The 13847-nt window shown below is 37.9% G+C and overlaps 1 protein-coding gene across 3 annotated transcripts in view; it reads left to right on the top strand.

Annotated features, from left to right (window-relative positions):
• Nucleotides 1-7486, top strand: part of ELAVL2 (ELAV like RNA binding protein 2) — a 95830-nt gene extending 88344 nt beyond the window's left edge. For all 3 annotated transcript variants that reach the window (XM_034072836.1, XM_031054235.1, XM_031054234.1), the window contains exons 5-6: nucleotides 2529-2754; nucleotides 6790-7486. In XM_034072836.1, coding sequence (XP_033928727.1) covers nucleotides 2529-2754; nucleotides 6790-7120 — 557 coding nt within the window. In that variant the 3' untranslated portion in view covers nucleotides 7121-7486. The remainder of the gene's footprint in view (nucleotides 1-2528; nucleotides 2755-6789) is intronic.
• Nucleotides 7487-13847: the final 6361 nt, after the last annotated feature.

Here is a 13847-nt window from a genome sequence, read left to right as displayed (position 1 = left end):
GCTCCTTTATTGCTTGCAGAAGGAAGTTGTCTTCCACACAATTGAGAAACCTCCTGGATTGCTTGTGCCAGGCCGTACCATCGCCCCAACAGATGTCAGGGTGGTTGGAGTCCCCCATGAGAACAAGGGCCTACGAGTGTGAGGCTTTTCCTGTTTGTCTGTAGAGTTCTTCACCCACAGGTTCCTCTTGATCAGGCGGTCTGTAACATATCCCCACAATAATGTGTCCCATCACCGATTTCCCCTTAACCCTGACCCACAAACTTTCTGTTAACTGATCACCTGTCCCCAGACAGAGTTCCATACTCTCCAGCCTATCCCTAACATAAAGGACAACTCCCCCTCCCCTCCTACTGGGCCTGTCTTTTCTAAAAAGCCTGTAACCTTCCATTCCAACACTTCAGTCAAAGGAGCCATCCCACCACGTTTCTGTGATGCCTGTTATGTCATAGCCCTGTAGATGTGCCCACATCTCTAATTCCTCTTGTTTATTCCCCATGCTACGGGCATTTGTATAGAGGCATCTGATCCGAGCTCCAAATGAAGCCAGCTCAGTGCCTGGAGTGGCTAGGATATCACTACATTGCTCAGAGTATTTATTATAGGTGCTGGCAACTGACTGGGTGTGTTGGGATGGAATGATCCCCCCTCCCCCAACACAACTAGTTTAAAGCATCCTTGACAAGTGTGGCAAGCCTCCCAGCAAAGCCTCTCTTCCCTTTCTTTATCAGAGCAGCTCCACCAGCCGCCAGTAGGCCTGGCCTACAAATGTGGGCCCCATGTTCAAGACACCCAAACCCTTGACTATGGCACCACCCTTTTAACCATTTATTAACCTGTCCAATCCTCCTTGCCTTTGGAAGGTCCTCCCCTGTGTCTTGGAGACTTGTTGAAAAGACTGTCTGAGCTCCAGAACCCCTGACCACCTCTCCCAGAGCTCTGTAGTCCTTCTTTATATCGTATTGTATCGTATTGTATCGTGGGTGACAAAGGTTTCAGCTGTAGGAGGTCATAAGGTTTTCAAATGGTCTTACTTTCAAAGGGTTGCATATGCCATTGTTTGACATTTGGCTGATCTGTAGAGGATCTCATATGTAGTCCTTTGCAATTCCATTACGTTAACAGAAATCTCAATAGTGTGAGTTGGTAAAAGTGTAGAGTCCGGAAAGGGAAAGCTAATAGCCAGATAGTAACTTCTAGATGCAGTAGATTTGCGGGTCAGATTTCCAGTCCTCGTGCAATAAGAAACTTTTTTGGAGTATGTTGCTATATATTCATGGATAGAAATAGGTGGAACTTTACAAGGGGGTGAGCTAAGTAAATATAATTGAACTTTTAAATATGTAATATAATTCTTAAGTACTTGTAAATCCAGGTATGTGCACAGTAGTTCTCTGGCATACAATGTTACTCAGGTTGAATCTTTCTTTCCTCCTCCTTAGTAATTTGGAAAAGCTAGGCTCAAAATGGTATGAATAATAAGCTTGTGATACCAACTGCCATGAGAAATGCAAAATTGAAGCTGTGACATTTGCCTCTAAAGTTTTCTTATGCCTGCTTATTGTCATTTTGCTGGTTTAAATTTTCATTATTTATGAGCAGAATACATTTATTGTCATTAATGTCTTTCTCAAGTGAGGACAAGTGTCTAACTTGTCTGTTAATTCATAAACCAAAAGAAGAGACTTCTAAATGGACTTAAGAATATTACAAAACAACATGCAACTAACTACTGTTGGCTGTAGTAGCTTTAATGTTAATTGCTTTAAGTATTAAAACTTCAGTGTGTTCATGTATTTAAGCCACAGTGTAAATTTTTGAGTTGTGATGTTCTAAGACCTTCCATGAACACTTGCTGATCCTCTTGTATGTCATCCTTGACTTTTTCTCTATACCAAGGAAAAATACATGGCCCAGTGAAAGTTTCCTTTAAAAATAACACCTGCAAAAGTATGGTGGTGGGCTGAAATTGAATCTTTTACTTAGAAGTAACCACAGGCTGTTAAACAAGAGCCACAATAACAGTATTCCTGCAATTTACAACCTGCACTCTGTCTTCATCCTCACTGCATATTTGCTCCAAAAGGAATTTCAAGGAGTGCTGCAGGAGAGCATAAATCATTTCTTGCTGCTATGGAGCAGATGACTAAGCTATTTACAGAATTTCTGTGGATTTAGATATTAGAGAGTAGTATGAACTGAACAGAGATTACAGTGCAGCTGGTTCTACATTCATCTCCATCCCTCTTCCAATTGCTTTGCTTCAGAATTACCCTTTGGCTCACTGTGTTTGAGTTGTCCGCACTGTAATTTTCTTCAACTTTCCAAAATCATATGTTAGTTAAATTTAAACAAAACCAAAAACCAGTGGAAAAGTCTTACTTTGAGCAAAACCTCAGGTCTGGTAAGCTCAGAATTATTATGTATTCACAGAAATAGGCCATTAGCCTAGCAATTGGTTATAAGTGTTAGTTTCTAATTCCAGAGTCTCTGAATTAATTACTACATGCTTCCTTCCCCCTATGCAGGAGCATCAAGGGGTGTAGGGTTTATTCGGTTTGACAAGCGAATTGAAGCAGAAGAAGCTATCAAGGGCTTGAATGGCCAGAAACCTCCAGGTGCCACAGAGCCCATCACTGTAAAGTTTGCGAACAATCCAAGCCAAAAAAACAATCAGGCCATCCTTTCCCAGCTGTACCATTCTCCAAACAGAAGGTATCCAGCACCTCTGGCTCAGCAGGCTCAACGTTTTAGGTGAGTCAAAAGCATACTTGTGTGCAGCTGTGCTGGAAGCAAGTGTTTTCCACCTTCCTCACCTTCTGCACTTGTCTGATTTCTATGTGTGTGAAGTAGACACTTGAAAATGTTGAACTTCAGCTGTGCTTCCTACAGCTAAAAGCACAAATTTCATTGTATTGATAGCATTTCAATATCTAATGAAACTACTTAAACGGATTATGTCTTCTTTTATACAGTCACTAAATAAAGACCCTTTTGAAGGTTATTTTTAATTTCTTAGCTTATAATGGATTAATGTGCAGATTGATTCAGTTAACATTGACCTACGCAATTCAGCTTCCTTCTTGGCCATATGGCATGCCCCAGCCAGCCTCTTCTTCTCCACTTGCTGTGTTTCCTCCCTCTTCTGGCTTTCAGGTTTTTTCTGTAGTTGTCCAAATCCTGCATGCCACACTGTCTTCTTTTATTACAGACTTTTGTAATGAAGATTATGCAAATATTTTCTGCATGTCTCTCTTTGCAAATATATGTTCCCATCACACTGAAGCTATAACCATACAGTTCCCTGTGATACTTAATGAATTGAAAAGGACAGATGGTGAGAACAAAGTGAAACAAGTACTGTATTATCTACATTCATGAGTACCTCAGATTTTTCTCAGTTATTTTGATCATTTCTTCCCACCTTCTGCCCCTGGGCTATGTGACTGGATTGTATTAAACAGTAGTACACTCAAGCATTTTCTGTTTTATTTTTCAAGAGATAAAGCCTCTTGACTTTAAAATAGTGTGCTTCAAAGAGAATATACCAAACTTGAAAAGCTCTTCATTGGCTGCCCTCACTTTTAGACATAGCATTAAGAGTTTATTGATTGCACTTCTGGCAAGACTTATGAATTTTAGTTTTCTTCAGCTTTTCAGCCTTATGTGCTGTATCTCACAGATGTGAAAGTCAGCACTAGAGTAGCCTTTCTGCCTTAAAGGAAAGAAGAACCAATTTCATTATTGATAGGTTGAGATAAGAACAGTTTAACTAAAGTACAACATATTATTACTACTAATAATAAGGGAAATAGTAAGGGGAGGGAATATAAAACTAAAAAGGAAAAGGAAAAAAAACCCACCAGTAACTACAGGTGATGCACAACACAATTGCTCATCACCTGCTGACCAATACCCAACCCAAGCTCCCCCCAGTTTCTGTACTGAGCATTAAGTGCTGTAGTATTGAATACCCCTTTAGCTAGTTTGGGTCAGGTGTCCTGCCTCTGCTTCCTCCTGGCTTCTGGTGCTGCTCCTCACTGGCAGAGCAAAAGACTGAAAAGTCTTTGATCAGGGTAAGCATTACTGAGCAACAACTAAAACAGCCATAGTTTATCAGCATTATTCTCAGACTAAAGCCAAAACACAGCACTGCATTAGCTACTACAAAGGAAAATAACTCTATCCCAGCTAAACCAGGACCATTTAAATTTCATGGGAAAATTGGGGGGTTTTTTGGGTGTTGGTTTTTGGGCATGATTTTTTTTTGTTGGTTTTGTTGTTGCTTTGTTGTTTTTTTTTCTTGAGAAATTAAGTGTGAAGTGATGCCAAAACAACCATAATAGACACTGTGATTTGCTCCACTTAAAAGTATAATGGTTCAAAAAGCACTGAGTAGGTACCAGTTCTGTAGTGAGCGAGATTAAAATCTTTCTCACTTTATAGATTTCAAGGAAGAGTAAGGTTGAAGTATGACTGGTCAAAAGGTAAGTTGGGGTTGCAGAAAAATTAGATATTTTTCTTCATATAATTTTCTGGGGAGGGTCTTCAGGTGTCTGTTCCACTCTAAAATTAGAGACAGCTTGACAAATTTCAAGTTTTTATTGCTATAAAGGCAAATTGTCTCTTGTTTATTTAGTTGTTTGCTTTACTGGTTTTGCAGCATTCCAGTTCTGTTTCTGACTGTGTAGATCAGATTGCACTGATACTTCAGATCCTTCATGTCTTTCACTTGCAGGAGATCTTAGCTTTTGACTTTTCAGACATGATTGCTTGATGTACTTGCCCTGTCTCTGTAATGGTTGACAGAGACCTGAAAACAGCATAAGCTTTAGTAATAAAAAACAATAGGGTCACTCGAGTGCTGCTTTTTTTCTTACTAAGAAAAATCTTGAGCCGGACTTCTAAAAGTAGCTATATATAACTGTTCCTCAGTTTCTATAGGATGCGTCTAAAAATCTTTAGTGTCTTTAAAAAATGTCCAGTGGATGCCCCTGATAATTTTCCAGAATATTTTTAAGTTGTTCAGGTAACTGATGGAAACTGTTACACTTTGATACTGTTACTGTATTAAGTCCTCAGCCCAGTGCTCTACAGCAAGGACCTGTAAAAAAGATGGTGTTTCTGGAACTCTTTGCCCTCCTTTCCACCTCCAAATATTAATAACATTAGATTCCTGTCATCCACACTAACTCTACTGATAATAGTTGGGCATTTTTTAAATTTCCATTTTAGGTTTTCAATGTCTTGTTTTCTTGTCAGCAATTTCCACAAACCCTCCTTACTGCAGAATCATAATGCTCTGTAGTTTGAGACTTTTCCATGTTTGCATATAAGACCAGGTTTTTTTTTCTTCAAGCTTTTTGTGTACAAGTTTAGTTACACTGCTGCAGCACTTCAGTTTGGATTCTGTGTACCAGTAATGGTTATTAAATCCTATTGCTCATTACTGGAGAGAAATCACAGTAAGGTACAGATCTGTAAGGTAACTATAAGCTACAAATCAAATTAGGTATACTGTTTCTTACTGAAACTTATGTTTTGTGGAGCCCTGAAGAGAACCTTTAATAAGACTTTCTTTTCACGTGTCTGGGCTTTGCCAGGAAGAAACCAGAGCTTCTTTAGGGTAAAAATTTTCTTTAAAGTACTTCAAGAGACTTCAGGAATAACATTAAGAGGATTGGTAGGCATGTTCTGGGTGTTAGCTAGGTAACTACAAAGGATTTAGAGTTGTGGTGGCGCACTGTAGTTCAGGAGTTCAGGGAAAGAAACACATGGAGGAAGCTTAAGGGCTAATAGATGTGTGTGTGCGTATATATTCTAAAAACACTCTATTCTGGAAAAGAGTATAAACAAATTTTTGTTTACAGTTCATAGTCTAACATTTGTTACTCATCTAAAACCCTGCATCTCTCTGAGTATTCTTGTCAGCAGCCTGTCAGAAGCCTCAGTAAAGTCTTCATCCACAACAAATTAGTAATCTGGAAAGTTTCACCAAGGTGATCACTGTCGAATGTTATGCTAGAGTATGTGGCTTACACTTAAGTAGTAGTATTTAATAGTGGCACTTTGAGTTGAACTATTTGTAATCGTGAATGCTCCACAAGAACATCTGTTTTGTGTTTGATAACTGTATCAGGTGTAGTAAGGTACCACAGCTCTTTCAGTGGTATTACTTCCACATAGCATGAAGTTCTGTGCTGTGCAAGGAACTTGGCAATAACATACCAAGTTTCTTTAAGACTAAAAGGTGGAAAAGTCTGAAGATTGAACGCATGCTAAATGTTTTGCAGGTTGGACAATCTGCTCAATATGGCTTATGGAGTAAAGAGGTAATAAAGGACTGCTGGGTTCATAATAACCAAATTATTATTTGGTGTACTTTCACTTTTTCAGTAAGGTTTTTGTTGGATTTTTGCATGTTGGGACTTCATATGGTTCATTTTGGTGCATTTTGCATGGAAAAGAGAAACCATTTGTAGCAGATCCCTGGAATTCCTGTTTCAGATGACTTACAAATCCTCAGTGGTTTTATAGCATGCTTTTCTTTTGATTTTTCTGTGTTGTTTTATTTCAGACAGACCTAGTGCGGTTCTCCTACTTGTGTATAGTACTGTACATTGTATTTGGGGTGCAGGAGAATAAATATTATAATGTTACTTTATTAGTCTGGACAGTATGTTCATGCTGAGAAAGGCCCTGTATCATCATGTTTTTTTGTTTTGAAATATCTTTGGTGGAATTTTCTGTGAACTTCATGATTCTGTTTTGTTTTCCTCCATTCTTCAGTAGGTTTCCTCCAATGACCATTGATGGAATGACCAGCTTGGCTGGAATTAATATCCCTGGACATGCAGGAACTGGATGGTGCATTTTTGTATACAACTTGGCCCCTGATGCTGATGAGAGTATCCTCTGGCAAATGTTTGGACCCTTTGGAGCAGTAACCAATGTGAAAGTCATCCGTGACTTTAACACCAACAAGTGCAAAGGTTTTGGATTTGTGACTATGACAAACTATGATGAGGCAGCTATGGCAATAGCTAGCCTGAATGGATATCGCCTTGGGGACAGAGTATTGCAGGTCTCCTTCAAAACAAACAAAACACACAAAGCCTAACAAGTTATTCTCAGTGCATTAATACATGAAAAACTATACAACAAAGGCAATTTACAAGATGCTTTATGAATTTGTAAATGCTTTTGTTGTATGTCAGTGTGGAAATGGGGATAAAAAGACTACTTAGCATCCTAAGAGTATGTGAGATTTTTTTATTGCTAATATTTGAATTGAAACTTCTTAAATATCTTTTGTGTTCGAATATTGACAAGAGACACAGGGTTTTTACCTGTCACAATGCATATTCTATTACCTTCTTTGAAGAAGGTGGACCTAATGAAATGTTTCAGTTAAAGAAAAGTTGTTTTTTGTTTTTGTTTTTATACATGACTGCCTTCAACCTATGAGCAAATAGTGAGGCTGTGTGATTTATTTCGTTACTTTTTATTTGCCTTCTGTTTAATTTACGGTTTAATGCATTACTGTTATATTGTTTAGTAAAAGTATTTGAAGTTTACTGTTTATTTATAAAGTTGTAAGCAGTATTTATTTTCTAAGTATCATTTGGGTTGGGGAATGGGAACACATTATAAAAAGCTTATTGTAAGAATACTGGAGAACTTTTCGTAAAGCAGTACCTTGCCAAAGAGATAAGAGCCTCTTTGATGTGGGTTTAAAAAAGCATCTATTTTTATAAAAAAAAATAAAAATAAAAATTTGGAGAAACTTTTTACTGGTCCTGGAACAAATATTTTGACTTGAATACTTTGAGAAATCTCTTCATATGACACCTAATGAGCTTTCAAAACTTACCAGGAAATTTGCAGTTGCTGGGGAGAATTTAGAAAGATTTATGATGTAGAGATACTTTCGACACCTTTGTGTTAAGATGTAGAGTCAATGGGTTGCACTGTTGGTTTCATTTTTGTAATCATCAGTGGAGTCTTTGATCATCCTGGTTGTTAAGTGATAGGTGGCTCACATTAATTTGTGATTTTAAAACAAAATTTAAATAATATAAGAGCAAGCAGGAAACTTAAAATACTGAGAAATGGGGAAAAAAAATCTGTTCTTCCTAAAGAATTCCCTTCAGATGGAGCTCATGGTGTTTAGTGATGTACTTGCTATTGTTTGAAGAATTGTTTTGTCTTAAGAGAATTGAGCATGGTTTACGCAGTAGCAAATCAGCAGAAGTGGCCTAATTGGGTATGTTTGGAGGTATTTTGAAAGTTATGTTCAAGGCCTAGCACCTGAGCTTTGTGTAATGTAAATAAGACCTTGAGTTATGAACCTTTCAGCTAATTTTGATTTTAGTTTATTTTTCAGGTTACATGCCAAGTGGTGTTCAATTCTGAATGTTTTTGTATTGGGTTTTTTCTTTGTAAATGGCATTAACATTGTTACTTGAGGTCTGCTTATTCATTTTTGTTGTCCTGAGGACTTGAATTTACAGCGCATCAGATCTGTTGCTATTTTTGTCTGTAGATAGTCTAGCTTCAGCTGTTTATGGTGATGCTTCATTTTTGTTTATAAATATGTTTGTGGTAAAAAATGAGTATAATCATAGGTTTTGAGATTTCCTTACATTTTTCATACAAAACCCATAAACACCTGTATGCTATTGAAATTTAACTTTGTATGATGCTTAAATCACTATTTGGGGAAATATAAAAAATCTTTACCATGTATTGAAGAAATTTAAGGAAATACAGAATATTTTCTAATTAGCATCTAGCTTATAATTGATTTTTTAAAAAAGCTGAGGGTTTGATGCCTTCACCAGGATGGCACTGACAATTCCATAGTTACGTCCTGCTTTTTGTATAAACTGAGATGCTCATATGCTTCCCCTTAGAAAAAGCAATGTTCTATGCATAACATAGTTGTACACTATCTTTGCAGTTGCTTTTGGTTCTTATTCTTTTAAACTATAGTTATAAATTTTTCAGTATAGTACAGTGCATATACTGTGAAGTGTGTGCTAAAGTGAATAAGCGAGTTTTCATGCTGACCCACTCAATGCTATTCAAAACTCAATTGGCTTCCTGAGCACTTCCTCATTCTTAGGTGCATTTAGATTGTTAAAGCTAATCCTGTGCATTAAAAATTGTATATACTGTAGAAATCACAAACTTTCTAATGTGAGGAAAACAGTAGCTACATGCTTCTTTCCTATACTACTGTAGCAACTAACAGCATTGATGAGAAGGCGTGTAAATTGGGCTTCACTTTACAGTGTTTATCAGAGCACTTAGTAAAATATAAGGCTGGTATTTATTTGAAGTTGTATAGTATGACTTAATTCACATCTGTTGGAATAGAAGATATATTCTGTTGAGTATTTAAGAGGTTGTACATGGTTTTTTTTGTGTTTGGATTCTTTGTACTTTTTCATGTTCAGTACATCAATAAACAAAGTTGAAGGGAACACAGTGTGTCATGAGCAAGTCTTTTACCATATTGTCCTCTGTGTTAATGGTAAGTGATCTGAGTGAAAGGTTTCTGCAAAGCTCTTGAGCTCCTCTTTAACTTAGCTCAAGAGCCTTGTTACCAATGAGATGGTGAAACAGTGGAGCAGCATACCAGTTGTTAGAATTTGTGTTGATTTTTTTCACTTTGGTTTTATGTGAGCCACTCAGTATTAGACTGATAAATGAGGATCATTAAACACATTCACTAAAAATTATTTTGCTGTCTAGTAGACTGCCATTTAGTGTAGCTAAGTCAATGCCCTTCTGTGTTAGGACAGAGAGGAGGGGGAAGGATTTACTCTTTATTGCAATGTCCACTTGCTGTTTAATTACTGCATTCATTTCTGGGCTCCATTAATGGAGTTAACCTTCGTTTACTGTTATTTTCACTTCCCAGTTTTTGAAGAAATTCTTTAAAAATTAGCTAACTCTTGCCCTTTTAAAGCACATATATTCATAAATTAATTTGCTTTTATCAATTGAAAGAGTGAATTTCCACCAGTGAGAATACGGTTCCAAAAAGTGGCCTATGCAGTGTAGCTTTTATTTTTAACTGCTTTCTTTCATCTTCCTTTTTGTATCTTTACCAAGATTTTTTTAATGCAAAACCGTATAATATGTTGTGGCATGAAGCATCTCTCATCACTACAATGTGATGGAATTGAGTTTACTTGGATCATGGGGTTGTAAGTCTGTGAACAACACAAAAACCTGAAGATGCTGGGTCACAGCCAGTGTTAGCAAACTGCCTGTATTTACTTAGAGAAACGGTGTGTACTGATGACTATACATGTATGTTCTTTGGCTGGAGTACTGAAAGGATGCAGAAGACGGTGCTTGGCAGCAAGTAAGGAGCTATATTTGGAGTTCAGTATTCCAGCAGGGGCATCTGTGTTCGGCTTGCATGCTTTCATGGAAGGATAGTTTTTAGTTCTCAAACCAGTTTAGGTACAGCGTAACTAGCAACAGTTGAATTATTTTGTTATATGGAAATGAGGACAAAAATGTGGTACATAATTCCTTTCAGATAAAAATCAATACTGCTTATATTTTGAGTTAGCTGCAGATAAGCAGGCAGTCCAGGAGCAGCACTGAAGTTGTTGGTTCTAAGTGCAGTTGCCCAGAGGAAAGGTCAGTGCTGAAGAATACAGATTTGATTATATGTAGCTGAGCACTTCTGAGTAATTGGAGCTTATGAGTAGGGAAATTAATGCAAATTTATACAGAAGTAGTACTTTTCTTGCTATATTAACGTTTTATGGTAAAGCTAAGGGAGAACATGTGAAAACTGCTTCACAGAATGTGGTAGAGGAAGACTGGTTCCTTTGGTACCTGAATAATGAGTTCAGGAATATATGTAAACATCTGTGAGGGACTAACAGTAGTATATAAGACAAACTGGAAGCATATGACCCTGGCAGAGGGTGAACTGTAACTGGGGGACATGAGTGTTGTCTGGGACACTTGTGGAAGGGCTTCATTACTGCACAGACATGCTTGAGGCTTCTTCTGCAGAAGATGTATTCATTGAAAGTAACTGTCTCTGGTGAATTTCCCGCCTGTGTCTAGAAAAGCCTTTAAGACAACATTTTTCTGGTGAATGAAAAAAGTGCATTTCTTTAAAGCGTGTGGCTGGCTGTTAGGGTTGTGCACCCAGGGCTCATCAAGACAAGGGGCAAGTACCCTTACCTGTACTGCTGAGCAGACCTGACTGATGTTTAAAATCTGTTCCTTTTTATTGTCACTTCAAACACACTGCATGAGGGTGCCTAAAACCATGGGAATGGTGACTTCAGTTTAATCTTTAGAAGCAGCAACTAGTTAGGACTTACTATCAAAAATATATATCTTTATTTTATGACTAGCAAAGAGTACCATGGGTTTTCTTATTATAGGAGTTTGAGAATTTAACCCATTTTGAGGTGCTCCACCATGGGTAAAATAATAGCCTGGGATTGTGCCATTCAAGCCCTGTCAACACTGTTGATCGAGCTGTGCTTACACCTTCTTTAACACTGCTTTTCCCATCCAGCTGTGGCATTTGGACTTCAGCATTTCACTGTTGTGCCCTTGTGAAAACCCAAGAACAATGCACTCATTTTTAACTTTGATTTTCCTAATTAAACTTTTCTGTAATGCCTCTGTAGGGGCACTTGTCTACAGAGCTACTGCTGTGATGACTAATGCTTTGGGCCAGCAGATGTGCTGGCACATCAGAGGTCATCTGTGCTCAGCAGCTTGTAAGAACCTGAGCCATTCGGACTTTTGGTGAAGCAGGGATACTGAGGTAATGTGGGAAGTCTGATGTTGAGGTGAAAAGCAATTTTGAACTGAAAAGCTTGACTTGCTGACCACACTTTTAGTGACTATCACAAAAATTGAGGAAGCAATGTAAACTTTCAAGTACCTTGAAAGCAACATAAGTGACTTCAGTGGGTTAAGAGGTTGCCTAATAATGCTGTCAAGTCTGATGTCTCATCTTGTAACTTATCTCCTATTTTCTTTTTTTGAACAACATTCTCCTCTGAGACATAAATGGTAACAAGGAAAGCATTTCATATATATATATATATATATATATATACATACCCACACTTCTAAGGCCACTCTAAATACCAATTATTATTGCAGGAAGTTAAAACATTTAATTTCTTATATATCACGTGGCTCATAAGTGAGTTTAACTAATAGAATTATCGAATGGTTTGGTTTGGAAGGGACCTGAAAGCTCACCCAGTTCCAACCCTCTGCCATAGGCTGGGATACCTTCCACTAGACCAGGTTGCTCAAAGCCCTATCCAGCCTGGCCTTTAACACTTGACAGGGATGGGGCAGCCACAGCTTCTCTGGGCAACCTGTGCCCTTGTCTTTTCACCCTCACAGTAAAGAACTTCCTAATACTTAATATCTAAATATCTTTTAGTTTAAAGCACCTTGTCCTGTTCCTCCATGCTCTTAGCTTTTATGTAGGCCTTCTTTAGGTACCAGAAGGAAACATGACATTTTTAGTGATCCTGCAACTGTGTAAGGAAAGCTGCTATAAGTGTTAGCAGAGTGTTTATTATAAACACTGCATACTTAACAAAAACATAAGAAGAGCTGAATTTTAATTTGAAACATTTCCTCTCATTTATGCAGTAGGATCCTTGCTTAGTACAGCAAGTGTATTTCTGTTGCTTTCACTGCAAAGATGTTCTTAATTTCAAGTTCTGCTGATAAAACCCTCTGCAGGTCACCTAGCTGCTGATAACAACAGGGCTATTTGCCAACATTTATCAAAGGTAATATTCTCTAATAAAAAATTAAATAGCAGTGATAGTTAGTCCACCCCTTCTTAATGTCTACTGTCTGTCTCAACAGTTTGGTGCTGCCTTTTAGAAATAAAAGGTATTCTGCAGCAGCCTGTTCTGTAAGAAGGAAGTTGATTAGAGTGAAGCACTTGTTTCCTACTACTGTTATCTTTGTGTATAAAATACCAGAAGCAGAAATGTGGTGACAGACTTCCATCTTTTTTTCAGTCCTTCATTCAGATTGGCACTATTCTGATGAACCCAAAACAGTTCAGTTGCACCCTTTACTTCAAGCTGCCTGTATCCCCAGCAGTTCATACTTTCTGAGAAGTTATGACTCTAGGGACTTTCTGGTTGAATTAGTTTTTCTGGAAGTGGTCTGTTGGGTATTCATTGCAAATGGCTGCAGTATTCATTTTTATTGCTTCGAACTCAGATAAGTTATAACTGAATTTTGAAAGCAGCTCTAGTACTTGCTGTCATTATGCTCATTGATGATGGGCTTTTTCTGTATAGGCAGAAGTATTCAGTGAAGTGAGTTGAGGCTTCCTCAGATCCCTGTTTATTGTGCTAACACCTGACAGCCGCGCATGATGTGTTGTGCCCCATTCCACCTCTGATCTATTACTGACCATTCATCTTGCATCCAAGCCACACAAATAGATTTGTACAGCAGATGAAAACCTGAAGAGTGAGACAGCTCTGTGTTTTACAGACTTCAAGGAATACTCAAAAGGGCAAAATTAATCTTCAAATTATTTCCGTTAGATTGCACAGCCAGGACTTACAGAAAGTCATCCACAGGTGATTAACAACTTCCTAGTGAGAACACATTCCTGAATGCTACTGGTTATTTTCCAGATTTAATATACATTTTAGTAGCAGTGGCTTTACCATAACTGTGAAGCTGATGCCTTAGGAATTTATATGGCCATGCCTCAGAGCTACCAGGGGGAGAGAGGAGGGAACCCCAAAAAGGTGAAGCCTGAACCAAAAAAGAAAGTTCAAGATGTTGAAAATTCAAGT

The sequence above is a fragment of the Melopsittacus undulatus genome, chromosome Z (assembly GCF_012275295.1).
Source record: "Melopsittacus undulatus isolate bMelUnd1 chromosome Z, bMelUnd1.mat.Z, whole genome shotgun sequence".
Lineage (NCBI taxonomy): Eukaryota > Metazoa > Chordata > Aves > Psittaciformes > Psittaculidae > Melopsittacus > Melopsittacus undulatus.
The sequence above is the reverse complement of the archived record's forward strand: the minus strand, read 5'-3'. Positions and strand labels throughout refer to the sequence as shown.